This window comes from Oryza glaberrima, chromosome 3, assembly GCF_000147395.1.
Source record: "Oryza glaberrima chromosome 3, OglaRS2, whole genome shotgun sequence".
Lineage (NCBI taxonomy): Eukaryota > Viridiplantae > Streptophyta > Magnoliopsida > Poales > Poaceae > Oryza > Oryza glaberrima.
In genome coordinates this window covers 6,736,136-6,749,835 of record NC_068328.1, presented here as the reverse complement: position 1 = coordinate 6,749,835, position 13,700 = coordinate 6,736,136, and the positions used below count along the sequence as shown (strand labels likewise).

Sequence of the window (13,700 nt, the reverse complement as noted above, 5' to 3'; positions counted from 1 at the left end):
CGTTGCTCTTTTATATTGTTTAGAGGGAGCACATTAGATGGGAGTGCATTTTCATCCTTGAGGGGATATCCCCTTGTTATCTACATGTCACTTAAATGGTTATGAAAAAAATTGAGAAGATGTATTAACATGTGATATATCACTCTACAAACATGCAAGTTTAAATGCAACTTCTACATCTGCAATGAAAAAAACAAATTAAACTACAACTAGTTAACATATATTCACAGTCAAATTTGTTTTTTCGTTATGAGATGTAGAAGTTGAATTTGAACTTGCATGTTTGTAGAGCGATATATCACATGTTAATACATCTTCTTAAATTTTTTTAATTTTTTTCATAATCATTTGAGTGACATGCATACAACGAGAGGATATCCCCTCGAGGGATGAAAATAGTTTTTCCACATTGAATTTAGGGACAATACTTCTGATGTGGATAGAAGATCACCAGCCACATCGTGGCTGTGGTCTGTGGCTGAGCAAAGCATAGAGATAATGAATATTACAATGAATTGTAAATTATGTGGCATTAAGTGAAATAGTCTATAACATTAGTTTATTTGTAACTTCAATTTACATGCACAGTCAAAAGTAAACTCTACTATTTTACTTGCTGATATTTTTAAAATAGAGGGTCTTATCATAGGTTTAGCGCCAGGGCCTCCAATTTATAGGATGACTGGGGGAAAGTGATTTTATCCCTCGAGAGAATATCCCTTTGTTTTATACATATGCCACCTAAATAGTCATAAAAAATATGAAAAAAATGGCAACGTAGATTAATATAAAATATATCACTTCACAAACATACAGGTTTAAACTCAACTTCTACAAGTTGTAACAAAAGTAACAAATATAGTTACAAATGTGCAATAACTATTTTCAGTTTAATTTGTTATTTTTTTGAAACTTGTAGAAGTTGAAATTTGGTCCTACATGTTTATAGAGTGATATATTTCATATTAATCTATATGTTTATATAACTATTTAGATGACATTTAAATAACGAGGGAATGTCTCTTCGAAGAATGAAAATCCACATCCTAATGATCGAAATGATATAAGTCGGCTGAGATGTACTTGGCCCCAATTGTCTTCTCTTTTCTAAATGTTACATATCCAAGCGCATGCATGACATGTGGAACAAAAAAAATGTCTCTTTATTAATATTTTGTCACGAGTAGAAAAACAACAGTGCTTGCATCCAACGTACACACACGGACACTCCATTCTCGGCGAACAATATATATCAGACGAGCATATATATAATGGAAAAAAAAAAACATAACACCAATCGGCGAGCAACGAACGATGTCGAGATATATATGGAGGATCTTGATTCTTGAAGGCTTGAAGGTGCACACGTATTACGCAGCAGCCGGCTTCATCCCCTGCTTGATGGCTGCAACCAGGTGGTCGTAAGCTTCGCCCCACGCGCCCTTCATCGCGGGGCTCCACATGCTCGCCGGAACCGCCTCCTTGATCGTCTCAAGCAGCGCGAACTTCGCCACCTGTTTGTTTTACAAAAATCAGAACACGATCGAGTTTTCGCGTCGATCAAATGATCGATCGAAGCGGCCATTAATTAGCTAGAGATACCTCGAAGTGGGCGTCGGAGACGCCGTTCTTGAAGTGCGTGGAGCCCAGCCTCTTGATGGTGGTGTCCCTCACGGTGACCCTCCCGGTTTTCCGCAGCTGCGCAGCCGCCTCGCACGTCTGCGACACACGCACACATTCTCCGTCAGTGATTGCGGCAAAATCTTACTCATCGACGGCAATAACGAACTATATATGGAGTAGTTCTAGTACCATGACGAAGACGGCCATGGCGTGGATCTTGAGCTTGGGGTTCTTCTCGAGCGGCACGTCGGAGTTTCGCAGGAACGAGAACAGCTGGCGCGCCGACGGCGCGACCTCGAAGATCCTGGAGTAGTACAGATATAGATTAGAACCAATCATATGCAGACACACACATCAACAAATGTACAAGTGAAAATGTATTGCTTAATGCTTGAGAAACACATGGTTGGTGCAGTAACTGATTCTGCCAAAATGGCAGTAACATTTTTCTTACTTAAGGAAGAAGCGGTGCCCAATGTGGGCGGAGTCGTTCTTCATGATGGCCCACGACTTGAGCACCAGCGCCTCCTGCTCCTCGGTGAACCTGACTGCTCCCCTCGACACGACGTTGCTTCCGTTCGCAGCCATGGCTTCCTGACAAAATTCCTGCTTCGATGTGGTTACTCTGCGTAGCAAGTGATCGAGCAAGGGACACTGCTAGATCAATTCAAGCTCAACTGAACTCAAATGTTGGTTGCTGCCTGAATCCAAACTAGAGCGTAGTGAGGCTGATTTATACAGGTCGATCGGTCCCAGGATGGAGCTGGATCTGATGGTCGTGACGAGCAAGAGAAGCATGCTTGGTGGTGGCACTCCACTACAGCTCTACGTACTGGCCGGAGGTAGTAGCGAATATCCATCAATCAAAGCCGTGAAACTGTGTGCCCGAGAGAGGCCGGGAAGCTGCACGACGGCATGCCCGCAAGGCCGCAACTCTGCTGTCTGCATGTCTCGCTCGCGTCTGCATAATAGGGGCGGTTTGGCGCGCCGCGCGCGGAAACCTGTGGCGGGTTTGAGTTTAGAAACCAAGTCAAAATTTGTTCGTATTCGTGCCGCCCAAAAGACCAGTAGTGGATGGAACGTTCCACAAACATGGGAGAAAGCCACGGCCCTTTTGGGCCAAATTAGCCAGATGTTCCGATCCAGGTTTGGCAGCCGAAGGGCTACGCACAAATGCCTGGGCATTTTACCTCTAGAAGATTGTCAAAAGTTAAATCTGGATGCAGCAATATCACGATCGGATAACAAGGGAGCTGTTGGAGCAGTGTGCGCCGTACTATATCAGGTGAATTTGTGGCAGCCAGTACTATGGTCTGGGAAGGGTTCTCTGACTCAGCCATTTAGAGACACTTGGGTGCAATGAAGGGTTAGCAACTTAGCAATAGCTATGGACTGCAACATGTCAAAGGTTTATGTAGTCTCAGACTGCCTTGAGGTTATTAGAAGCATCTCAGAGAAGCCAAGACACCAATATTTAGTAGTCCTTAATGATATTGAGGCAATAAAGAAGCATTCTGTGAAAGTAGAATTTCGTCATGAAAGTCGGCCTTGTAATTTTGATGCTGACAACTTAGCTTGTAAGTTTGCTTCTACTTTATAGGAAGGGCGTCATCTTTGGTTTTCAAATCCTCCCTGTGATATGAATAGGAATGTAAACGTGGATGATAATGAATAAACTGTCCGCTTTTACTCTAAAGAAATGTCCATGCTTTTCTCTTTCACCACATTGTGGGCAGTGGCAATGGAAGTACAGTGAGACGATGATACTTCGCTAGAGTTGTGGAGATGGAGGGTGGTAGGCGGTAATAACAATAGAAGAATCTTGGTCAAGTAGTTAGGTGGTGGGGATGATAGATCTAGTGGTGGGAGTTGCTGGAGACGGAGGAGGTGGGGTAGGACAGGGGCACCTCATCGAAGTAGTTAGGTGGCAATGGAGAGTGGTGATGGTTTTAAAGGCTCTAACGCCAGAGGCAATGGAGGAAGGCAGGGTGCGGGCACCTCTCCGAACTCCGAAGTGATTTAATTACAACACATATATTTTTTTTATATTAGAATAGTACTCACTCCGTCCTATAATATAAGGGACTTTGGCTATAATTGTATATCCAAAATGCCTTATATTATGGGACGGAGGTAGTATCATTTAAAATTTTGTTATGAAGATTTAATTATAATGATATAATCAGATTGTTGATCGAATAAGTAATTTAAAAGGAAAAATTATCTAAAACTTAGCTATTAGTATCTTTTTCTTACTATTGCATGTTTGGATACTCCCCACATAGGAAAGAGATGCATGGTACTTTTTTTCATTTATTCATGCAAAGATAGAGTCGTACAATTGACATTGCGCGACTAAGATTTAGGCCCGTTTGAATAAGTGGAAAACAATATATAGAAAATGAAATATTGATGAAGGGTGTTTATAAGACATGATTTTTTATTATATATTAATCTTATTTTCTTAGTACTAAATCCTTTTCATTTAGGCTCTACTGACATGTTATTGAAATCTTATCCATCCTTTTATCTAGTCTACTTGCTTATCAAGTTTTTGGGAACCATGATATACTTTAAATAAAAGATTAATTCAACCTTAGCTAATGCACTAGCTCTCTCCTTTGTTGTCACTTCCATGGGAAAATTGTCATTAGTCTTCACTACATCTTTTTTCCTTTCAATGTAAAGGAAGATTGAATCACAGAGAACATTTCCAAAGGAATTGTTGGCTCCATTTCTCCATTCTAAAGACTTTCAAGGGTAGAAAAAAATACTACAGTTTCAAATTGCTTTGATTTTTTCCTTTGAAAATCCTTCATACCAAACACAGTCTAAGGCCTTATTCGTTTTGAAGGATTCCTAAAGGAAATCTCAATTCCTTTGGAATAAGCACTATTCATGCATTCGGTTTGTAGGATTCAAAGGAAAATTTTCCATAGGAACACTATGCCAATCCTCCAAAAATCCTCCAAAATGTACTAATTCCATAGGAATGAAAACATCCACTCCAACCTCTTTTGTTTAACTCAGTGTAGGAAAAGTTCCTGTGTTCCAATCCATTGTTTTGCACGTGCATTCCTACATTATTCCTACATTTTTCTTATTCCTGTGTTTTGGAAATCCTGTGAACCGAATAGGCCCTAAGAGGAGCTAGTTCTTTGGGCCCTTGGTTTAGAACACCGTAAAATCTGTATACAATCCAGTTTCATCTTCCCCATGAATAAAAGTCCAATATAACTCCCTCAACTATATATCGAATCTTGTTCGTATCTCTTAACTTAAAGCCGGGTATATCAACTCCCGTTTTGTGATTGGGAATACGAATAAAATTCGACCTACAATTGAGGGGGTCAAATTGGACCTTTTCCCAATCCACAGTGGAAACACGCCTTGGCCCAGTCTTGAATGGGCTGGATGGGTTGCTCTGCCTGTCTCCCTCCGTGCGAAGTCTTTCTATTTCCCTTTTTGGCAAACGTCCACAACGTCAGAATTTGACCTGTCGCGAGCGAGTGCCGGTCAACTCATCCATTGACGGCACGCCAAAGTTCTCCTTTTTTTTCGTTTGTTCAAAAGCGCATGCAAGCGTAGAAAACCATCTTTATTTACGTCTTATCACGAGAAGAAAACAGCAGGAGCGTGCACCAATCGTACACCACATACACACTCCTTTTTTTGTGGGACACGATGAATATGAAACGAGCATTTGAAAGCAACAAAAGCTAATCGGACTCGCGAGGCGAGGATCATGGAGGTGGAGCAGCTAGCATGCCTGTCGATCACTCCGCGGGCTTCATCTCCTGCTTGATGGCAGCGACCAGGTGGTCGTAGGCTTCGCTCCACGCGCTCTTCATCGCCGGGCTCCACATGTCCGCCGGAACCTCCTCCTTGATCGTGTCAAGCAGCGCGAACTTCACCACCTGTTTACACGATCGATCGATCGCATGTACGTTGTTCGACAAAGACACGATCAGAAAACGATCAAGTTTCATGTCGATCGAATGGAGCGCAGGCAGCCATTGGGGATCACTGTACCTCGAAGTGGGCGTCTCCGACGCCGTACTTGAGGTGCGTGGCGCCGAGCCTCTTGAGGGTGGTGTCTCTCACGGTGACCTTCCCGGCTTTCCGCAGCTGCGCGGCGGCCTCGCATGTCTGCAATATCGATTGATCGCGACGCACGCACACATTCTGTCAGTGTCTACTACCACAACAAATTTACTTGCCTGAAATAATGATGGTAGTATTACCATGACGAAGACGGACATGGCGTGGGTCTTGAGCTTGGGGTTCTTCTCGAGCGGCACGTCGGAGTTGCGCAGGAACGAGAACATCTGGCTCGCCGACGGCGCGACCTCGAAGATCCTACAACACAATCAGACACACATGTATCAGCGAAATGCATTGCTCAATTTAATGCTTCACAAACCCAATCTCTGATTCCGCAAAAAGAGAAATGGTAGTAACACGCATGTACATACTTCAAGAAGAAGCGGAGGGCAATATTGGCGGAATCCTTCTTCAAGATCGCCCATGACTTGAGCACCAGCGCCTCCTGCTCCTCGCTGAAGCTCACCGCTACGGCATTGTTATCCTCCACGAGAGCCATTGCTTCCTGACAGCTGGTTAATTTCCTGCTTTGATCAATTTCTCTCTGTAACAAATGATCGAGAGCTAGCTGGGCTCTGAAAACAACTGCTGGTTTCGATCTGAATTCAAACTGTGCAGGTGAGGCCGATTTATATAGGTCGATCTGACCCAGGGTTTAGCGGCCTTTCGCGCTCGCGACGAGCCAAGAAGCATGGAAGCGTTGGCCATCGTGCCGTGGTGGCAGTTGCCGTTCCACTCCCAAGTCTACGGCAAGATGTACAGGGGGCAAAGAATTGAAGATGATTCGAGCCAAAAAACCGTGTGCTGAATGCAGCTGCGAAAGCGGGTAGTTGTGCGAGGCAGCGTCTCGGGGCTGTTTAGATACGCCCTATCACATAGAACATTTTAACACCTGCATAAAATATTAAATATAGGCTAAAAAATAACTAATTGCATAGATTGCAACTACAAATCTTTTAAGCCTGATTGCTCCATGATTTGACAATGTGTTGCTACAGTAAATATGCGCTAATGATAGATTAATTAGGTTTAATAAATTCGTCTTGCGGTTTACTGACAGATACTGTAGTTAGTTTTTTATATTAGTGTCTGAACACCCTGCGATAACCTATATAATATTTAATGTGAGATCTAAACACCCCTCAATAACGTGGGCGCGTAGAAAACCATTGGCGGGTTTAAGAATCCAAGTCAAAAACGTTCCACTTTCTTTCTTGTCCACCAAGACGGAAATCGTCGTCCGTTCGTGCCATCCGAGAGACCAAGCAGGTAGAACGTTCCACAAACATGGGCCAAAAGCCACGGCCTCTTTTCAGGCCCAGATAACTAACTTTCCAAGTTTGTTGGGCCGGGCCCAAAATATCAACTTTACAAGGCTCTGTACATTGGGCCGTGAAACTTTACGTGGAGGATAGGTGGGCCGTTGGCGCGGGTGGGCCCACGAGCTCCCGCGCGACCAGGTAGCGGAAGGCCGGGTTGTGGGGCCTCCACTCGACGCCGCCGCCGCCGCCGCGCGACCGCGCCGCCTGCTGCGCCGCCGGCCGGAGCGGCTCCGGGAGGCAGGACTCCACCGCGCGGAGGAGGTCGTGCGCGCCGAGGCCGGCGTCCCTCGAGTACGGCTCGAGGAGCTTCGGGAGGAGGAGGAGCACCCGGCGCCCGCGCCCGCGCCGCCCCCCGCGGACGCCGACGTTGGCGCGGACGAACTCGTCCCTCGCCGCCTCCAGCTGCTGGAGGAGGCGCTCCGGCCGGTACAGCCGCACCACCGGGTCGGAGTGGCTCCCCGACGACAGCGCGAAGTGCACCAGCGGCTCCGGCCTGTCGACGGCGAACCCCTGCAGGTCTTCCTTCTCCTTGGACTTCCATTTCGGGTACAGGAGTAGTCTCAGCCACTGCACAAATCATATGCAATTCAAGATGGCAAATTTTACCAATCACTCAAGCAGGTCAAACTGTGACTAAATTTTCAGGGACTTTGGAAGGGGAGGTTGTGAGAGACGCTCCAGGGTTTTTCGGCTAGCTTGTTAAGGTGGTGAGCTAACCGGTTCGAAGCCTCACTCCTTATATTTATTTGATATTAGGTCATTCCCTAATATTTTCGTTTTTCTTTTTTTTTTTTTGATGGGGAGGTTGTAAAATGCAGGAAGTAGGACAAACCTCTGTAGGAGAGTGCACTCGGCAGCATAGGATATGGTACTCTATCAACTCCGGGTTTACTCTCTGGCCACTGATGAGGTAAGATAACTGTGGCACAGAAGTTGTTACCAGATTATGATTTCATACGGAATGAGATACTGCTATATCATTCTATCTAAGAAAATTGCAGTTTGAGGATGTTTTCCACCTTAGTAAGCAATATTCTCTTGCTGTTACTTTGCGGAATCCCGTATTCTATATGGGCCTAAAAGAAATTGTCAACATTAGACTCCACAATTGAAGAAATATAGCAAGACAGAAATGTGGGTTAAGAAACTAGTTACATGCATCATCATGGCATTGTGCACATTGATCCAGAAAGCAATTTTTTCTTCATTTTTCATTCCGTTGAGATCAGCACTTTCTAGCAGCTGTACAAGAGACCTGCAGAATAACATCTTTTACTAGTCTGCAAATAGATTTATGCATCATTTCCAGCATGTCATGAACAATACTCACTTGTATTTGTGTAGCATGTCTTTAACATCAGCAGACCTCTGGGCCCCCTTGCAAAGAGCAGACACCTCAATCACAGAATCATATTGTTGACTGAAGTATCTTGATTCGCCAGTTCCTAACGCATCGTCTTGCCAGGCCTCAATATAGCCCTCTTTCCTACATCTTGGGCTCCATATATCCCCAGTGTATTTGGAAGAGAGCCCGCTCGCTGATGAAAATGATGAGCATGGTGAGGGGAAGAAGGGATGTTGCACGGCATTGAAGTCCCTAATCCTTATGTATATCGAAGCAATGCATTTGATCATGTCCTCAGATATTTTGTTCGGTGTTTGAGGAACATGATCTGCTATCCTGGTCCCTAGGATATCCGCCAGGCTCACAATACCAGGATCCATGCACTTGCCCTCCTGGTCATTTCAATTATGTCAGTATCAACGCCGTTACAAGTATATGACAAAGATCTGATAGCAAAGTGGTTTAACAGGTCAGAAATGAAAGAGAGTTTTCAGACATCGTCCTGCACCTCGACAAAGGATAGAGGCAAAGTATGGCATGGTTTGAGAGCCCTAGCAAGATTGTTTGCTGAAGGAGATACTCTGGCTGAACAAATGGAACGCTGCAGGAGTGAGGAATGGCTGCGTCCGATACCAGTCTTGTCATTGTAATGTGAAGTGCTGGTTTCGCTAGTGAGAGTTGTCGGTGTAGACTTGCGCGCCATGACCATGCCACTGGACTGCAGGAGTTGGTGTTTCCTTGGGATTGAGAAATCCAGTTCTGAAGGTCCTGTGAGTATACCTGAGAATGACCTTGCTGGCTGCTTGTTGATTTCCATGTCACAGGAAGAAGACACGCTGCAAATTTGTTGATCAAAGGCCTTCCGGTAGAGTGCTAGGAGATGTTGCTCCAAGCATATGACCTCTAGCTCCAGCACAGCAATCTCCTTTATTAGTTCCTCAGTAGGCTGAGACAACATGAGAAGAAAGACACAGAAGCTTTCAGTAAGCAACGGGAAAACACAGCCTTCAAAAACATTTGCGATACAATTGAGGAAAAAAGTGGAGGAAAATTTTACCTTTGGAATGCAGCTCTCATTGGATGAATGAATGGCACAAGGCTTATAACCTAATGCTTTCTCCAAAGCACGCCGCATAGCAAATTGATCATTTAGTCGCTTCTCAAGGTGTTGGACCTGCAGAGCTAACTCTATGTATCAAAACCAATCTGCAGTTCTGCAATTCTGTAGTATCACTATTACCTTACAAATTACAGTAGAACCATTTGTTTAGTCTTATGCTACACTTGGGCAGGACAAAATAAAGGATACCCTGTACTTGGCACTACTCAAAATTGGGATGTCTCTTTAACTCTAGCAATGCAGGAATGAATGCCTGTTACGGAACTCTGTACTACGACTTCCCAACTGAATCTTAAAATTTCACATCATTAACACGCTTTAAAGTAGTCCATGTATCACACAAATATGCTACAACATCGGAAACTTTGTGCAATACTTGCGATGTCTACTTCTTACCTCTTGTATCAAAGAGCATGGGAGCTCTGTAGTCCGGGGCAGCCTCTTATTGGTGCTATTCTGATCCTTCAGTTCTTCGGCATTCTTCCGTGAACAGAAAAATAGAAAGAAAAGTGAGATGTTTTGGGTTATGGACAGAAAAAAAGAGAGATTATATTCCAAAGGGACATAGCAAATGCACTAGTCAAGAGTTCTGTACTGATCTTGGGCAGAAGAAAATGGTTCAGAAAGTTAAGGGGAAAAAGGAGGGGAAATTCTGCTGTGAAATTTTTTACCAGCAAAAATGACACCGACCCACATGCTTGGAGTCAAGAGAATGAACAAATGAAGCAAGAAGTAACAAGCCATTTTATCTCCACCACCACCAAATTACCTGTAGATGCTGAACATTGCACCTTGGGGAAGACAAATCCGTGCCATCCATTCTGAGCATTCTAACAGAGTCGCTGCCGATGCAAATTCGTCAAGATCATTAGGCATTAGCCAAGAACTGATCCTATCTAAAACATGTAGAATCATAGCATCTGGTCAGAGATCAATATCTGTAACTTGGTAACAAGAAGTAAAGCTACAAGCTTTATTTTCAACCTGCAACCCCAACCAGGGTGCTGTAACCAAAGCTACAAGCTTCTCACCTCTTGGAGCGGCTATGATACATTGAGCAGGTTAAGGAAGGAGCCTACAAGTGAACAACTCCGCTGCAAGCCTGCACTGCACCTCTGAGCTCAAGAAGGGCTCCTCCTCTCTAATCTTTGCACAGGTGAGCCCATCTTAGCGAAGAGTTGAACTCTGTAACCACTAAAACTACACTATCAGTTAGAGAACTAAAAAGAGCAAATGATGCAGGGTAGAGACTGCATGGAATGGGGAAGCATCTCACCTTTGCAGATAAAATCATCCAAAGGAAGTGGGAGCCTGGGAGTTGTTGCTGTGGAGTTGATCACCTAATAAAGTCTTTGAGCCTTTGAGCTCTTGACACCTTTTTTCCTCTCTCTTTTTCTCGTGTAAAAGTTGCTTCTTCTAAAGGCCCCTTTCTTTCTCTGCTAGGAGGATGAGGGTGATGAACTTGATGAGGTACTACACTACTACTACTTGTACTAGCAGTACTGTCCCTACTGCTGAAGCTCTTATATCAGTATCATGCCGGATCGATCCTGTCCGGCTATTCAGATACTTTGTTTATGGTGGAAGATATATTTATGTCTGTCCTAAAACTTACCAACTTCCTTTCTTTTTTATGCAAGATAGAGGTGAGAGAGCTCAGGAAAGGCTTCACTCTATTCCATCCAGATCTGGTTGATTCCAGTTATTTATGCCCAAAAGGAAAATTTACTTCACCCAAAGTGGCTGACATTTTTACCCCAGTAATATCAGATCAGAAGGTGAATATATAACCTAATCTTCTGCCACATTATAAGCCTGTCCCACCTGCCACATTAGCTTGGAGGACCTCTAAAACTAGTATTCTTCAGATGTCAACACATGCCTTTTTTTTCCATTTTCTTACAAAAGAAATTGTTTCAAAAAGTTGAGTAACTCTCGTTTCTAAATACGAAGAAGTCTACTTTTGGTCTCTCAAGTATGACCTTGGTTTGGTTTTAGTGACTCAGCTAACACTTGAAATTATCCGTATTTCATTACTCCACCCAACCTAGGTGGTTTTCGATGACATGACGCCATGTAGGATTAGGCAGAGAAATAGGAAAAGAAAGTAAGGTTGATGTTGTCACTCCTCATCCATGTAGGCACCGCGACATCTTTCAGAGCTGCTGGATCAAAAGTAAATGGTTTTAGTTAAGGGATCTAAGATTCAAAGTTGGACCAAATACATACAGTTCAGTGACAATGTAGTACAGATTTTTCTCCATAAACGATGGTACCGTTTCACTGTTTTCCTGCAAATGTTCTGTGTTCCCCCCCTACAATGATGAGCAGCTCATATGCAGATAAAATTGCAGCAGCAGAGAAGGACAGTATCATGCATGTCTTTTCTTTGACCTGTGACTGGCTCTGCTCCGGTAATTGATGGAGCTCGTCCTATGCGTGTACAAGACCACGCCAGTGAACACCACGGACAGCGGCAAGTGTGTGCGGAGAAGGCATGGAGTTTCATGGGAGACCCACACAAGCAGCCAAGGAAATGTGCAGCCCACACCCAGTGCTGTCTCGGTGAATTTGTCATTTTTTTTCGCCTAGGAAGAGGCGCTCCCTTGCCCTCGTTTGCACTGCCTTCCTGAGTGAACTCCAAAAGAAAATTTTTGGCAGGTCATGTGACACGGTCACATATCTTACTGTCTACCACCAGTGCAGCAGCGCAGTGCACGACAGTGCTAGCTAGCTGCTGCTGCTGCTACTACCAAGTACTCGCGAGTCACAAGATCGTCACAGCCACCGTCCTGCACTGCGGCTATAGTTGCTACCATCCTGTTCGGATCAATCATAATCATTAACCAGTTACCGATTGTTAAGCAACAATGTGAATCAATTGTTCTTGGCTTGTTAACTGTGATGCATTCCAGTTACTGTCAATGCCACAGTTTTTACACACAGCTGTGTTGCCTGTTTGTTTCTGTGCGAAACATGACAGAGGAATCGGCACGTTAGACAGGCAACGGCACACATGGTTTGATTGTGCCAATTCATCCCACAAAGTGCTTTGTTCGTGGCAAGTAGCACTGTGAGCATACATGACAAACGCTACATGAAAAATGGTACATCGGTTTGTATCGGTAGATGCCTCATTGCCCCAAAGGCCAACACTACACCCCTAATGTGGCACCCCATCCAGGTCCCAGACGGAGCGTAGTTGCTTGTCACAGAATCTTTGGGTGACCTAAAATCCCAGTGCAGTTGAGCTATGGCTTTGGCCTCACTTGGCCTGCGTCCACTGTTCTGGAAACAGGATGCAGAAGCAGCACCACAAAGCACATGTGGTGCACGTATGGATTTGTAATAACCTTTTCAATATAAATTTTTTAAAAAGGATCCTCTCGAACTTATTTTAACCTAAACTTTTTGGTAGCTGTAAAATTTTACGGCAGGTTTCTCTCGTAAACTCGGTTGACTCTCTTCTTCTACAGTGAATTACAATAACTTTGCCCTTTTCAAAGGTTCTTTTAGAGTGTTCGTTTTAAAATTTTAATAAAAAAGGTTTTACAAAATTGTATGTATTGTTAGGCCTTGCCTTGGAACTTCTTTGTGTTTGTGCGTGTGAATCATCCATGCTATAAAACCGTCGTAAATGAAATAGTAGGAATCCTTACCTGCTTGTAAGAGTACAATGTGAGTACTTTACCATTTGTATTTATCACATCTGGACTCTGGAGTGAAGGCTACCGGACAACCAAAATTGGCCCTTGTTTATTCCATTATTATTTGTGAACGTGTGAGCCATCGAGTAGACAGCTCCTGCAACCTAGCCACTTGTTAAGGCATCTCTCATGCAATAGAAGAGAGGAGGAGGCAGGTCAGGAGAAGGCACGCTCGGTGTTGTGCTCTTTTCCCCGGCCCAGCTCACAGATGCATGCATAAGTTTACAATGATTGTTATCTCGACCACTATGATACAATGATGCTGCCAATGACGACTAGGGAAGCCGTGCAGGTTAATGATGACAAAAGTGAACCTTGAGAAAGCTTAATTTCCATCCCTAATCAAATCTCAGTGGGGTGATTAGCTGATTAAAGAAACATCCGGCGACAGACATGCTCGAGGTTTCATGTGCTCTTGGACCCTCCTCTAATTTGATACAATTCCAATACTATGTCCATCTACTAGAGGTAAATAATTG

At 44.1% G+C, this 13,700-nt stretch overlaps 3 protein-coding genes across 7 annotated transcripts; all 3 read right to left on the bottom strand.

Moving 5' to 3' along the window:
• Positions 1-1,186: 1,186 nt before the first annotated feature.
• On the bottom strand, positions 1,187-2,310 carry LOC127768405 (non-symbiotic hemoglobin 3). The gene is made up of 4 exons (XM_052293985.1): positions 2,078-2,310; positions 1,813-1,927; positions 1,603-1,719; positions 1,187-1,514 (listed from the first exon to the last, which is right to left on the bottom strand). The coding sequence occupies exons 1-4, from the start codon at positions 2,209-2,211 to the stop codon at positions 1,371-1,373; spliced, it is 510 nt and encodes a 169-aa protein (XP_052149945.1). The 5' UTR covers positions 2,212-2,310; the 3' UTR covers positions 1,187-1,370.
• Positions 2,311-5,208: 2,898 nt separating this feature from the next.
• On the bottom strand, positions 5,209-6,314 carry LOC127767848 (non-symbiotic hemoglobin 1). The gene is made up of 4 exons (XM_052293307.1): positions 6,099-6,314; positions 5,868-5,982; positions 5,656-5,772; positions 5,209-5,540 (listed from the first exon to the last, which is right to left on the bottom strand). The coding sequence occupies exons 1-4, from the start codon at positions 6,224-6,226 to the stop codon at positions 5,400-5,402; spliced, it is 501 nt and encodes a 166-aa protein (XP_052149267.1). The 5' UTR covers positions 6,227-6,314; the 3' UTR covers positions 5,209-5,399.
• A 710-nt stretch (positions 6,315-7,024) lies between these two features.
• LOC127767846 (uncharacterized) lies at positions 7,025-10,932 on the bottom strand. 5 transcript variants are annotated; one of them, XM_052293305.1, is made up of 11 exons: positions 10,791-10,932; positions 10,546-10,708; positions 10,284-10,410; positions 9,911-9,994; positions 9,452-9,568; positions 8,903-9,340; positions 8,380-8,786; positions 8,205-8,304; positions 8,069-8,125; positions 7,882-7,968; positions 7,025-7,616 (listed from the first exon to the last, which is right to left on the bottom strand). In XM_052293305.1, exons 3-11 carry the CDS (start codon positions 10,341-10,343, stop codon positions 7,128-7,130), a joined length of 1,839 nt encoding a protein of 612 aa, XP_052149265.1. In that variant the 5' UTR covers positions 10,344-10,410; positions 10,546-10,708; positions 10,791-10,932; the 3' UTR covers positions 7,025-7,127. The 5 variants fall into 5 exon arrangements, with proteins under 5 accessions (XP_052149265.1, XP_052149262.1, XP_052149263.1 ...); XM_052293302.1 differs by having other exon boundaries at positions 10,284-10,356; XM_052293303.1 differs by having other exon boundaries at positions 10,284-10,356; positions 10,546-10,714; positions 10,791-10,928.
• Between the last annotated feature and the right edge of the window lie 2,768 nt (positions 10,933-13,700).

Excerpts from the sequence above, each read along its gene's own strand:
- LOC127768405 (XM_052293985.1), bottom strand. The coding sequence starts at position 2,211 with ATGGCTGCGAACGGAAGCAACGTCGTGTCGAGGGGAGCAGTCAGGTTC. Across the intron at positions 1,928-2,077 it reads GGGCACCGCTTCTTCCTTAA|GATCTTCGAGGTCGCGCCGT; the intron begins GTAAGAAAAATG and ends GTACTACTCCAG. Across the intron at positions 1,515-1,602 it reads TCTCCGACGCCCACTTCGAG|GTGGCGAAGTTCGCGCTGCT; the intron begins GTATCTCTAGCT and ends TAAAACAAACAG.
- LOC127767848 (XM_052293307.1), bottom strand. The coding sequence starts at position 6,226 with ATGGCTCTCGTGGAGGATAACAATGCCGTAGCGGTGAGCTTCAGCGAG. Across the intron at positions 5,773-5,867 it reads CCATGTCCGTCTTCGTCATG|ACATGCGAGGCCGCCGCGCA; the intron begins GTAATACTACCA and ends TCGATATTGCAG. Across the intron at positions 5,541-5,655 it reads TCGGAGACGCCCACTTCGAG|GTGGTGAAGTTCGCGCTGCT; the intron begins GTACAGTGATCC and ends TCGTGTAAACAG.
- LOC127767846 (XM_052293302.1), bottom strand. The coding sequence starts at position 10,568 with ATGTATCATAGCCGCTCCAAGAG. Across the intron at positions 9,341-9,451 it reads ATGAGAGCTGCATTCCAAAG|CCTACTGAGGAACTAATAAA; the intron begins GTAAAATTTTCC and ends ATGTTGTCTCAG. Across the intron at positions 7,617-7,881 it reads GAGTGCACTCTCCTACAGAG|TGGCTGAGACTACTCCTGTA; the intron begins GTTTGTCCTACT and ends TGATTTGTGCAG.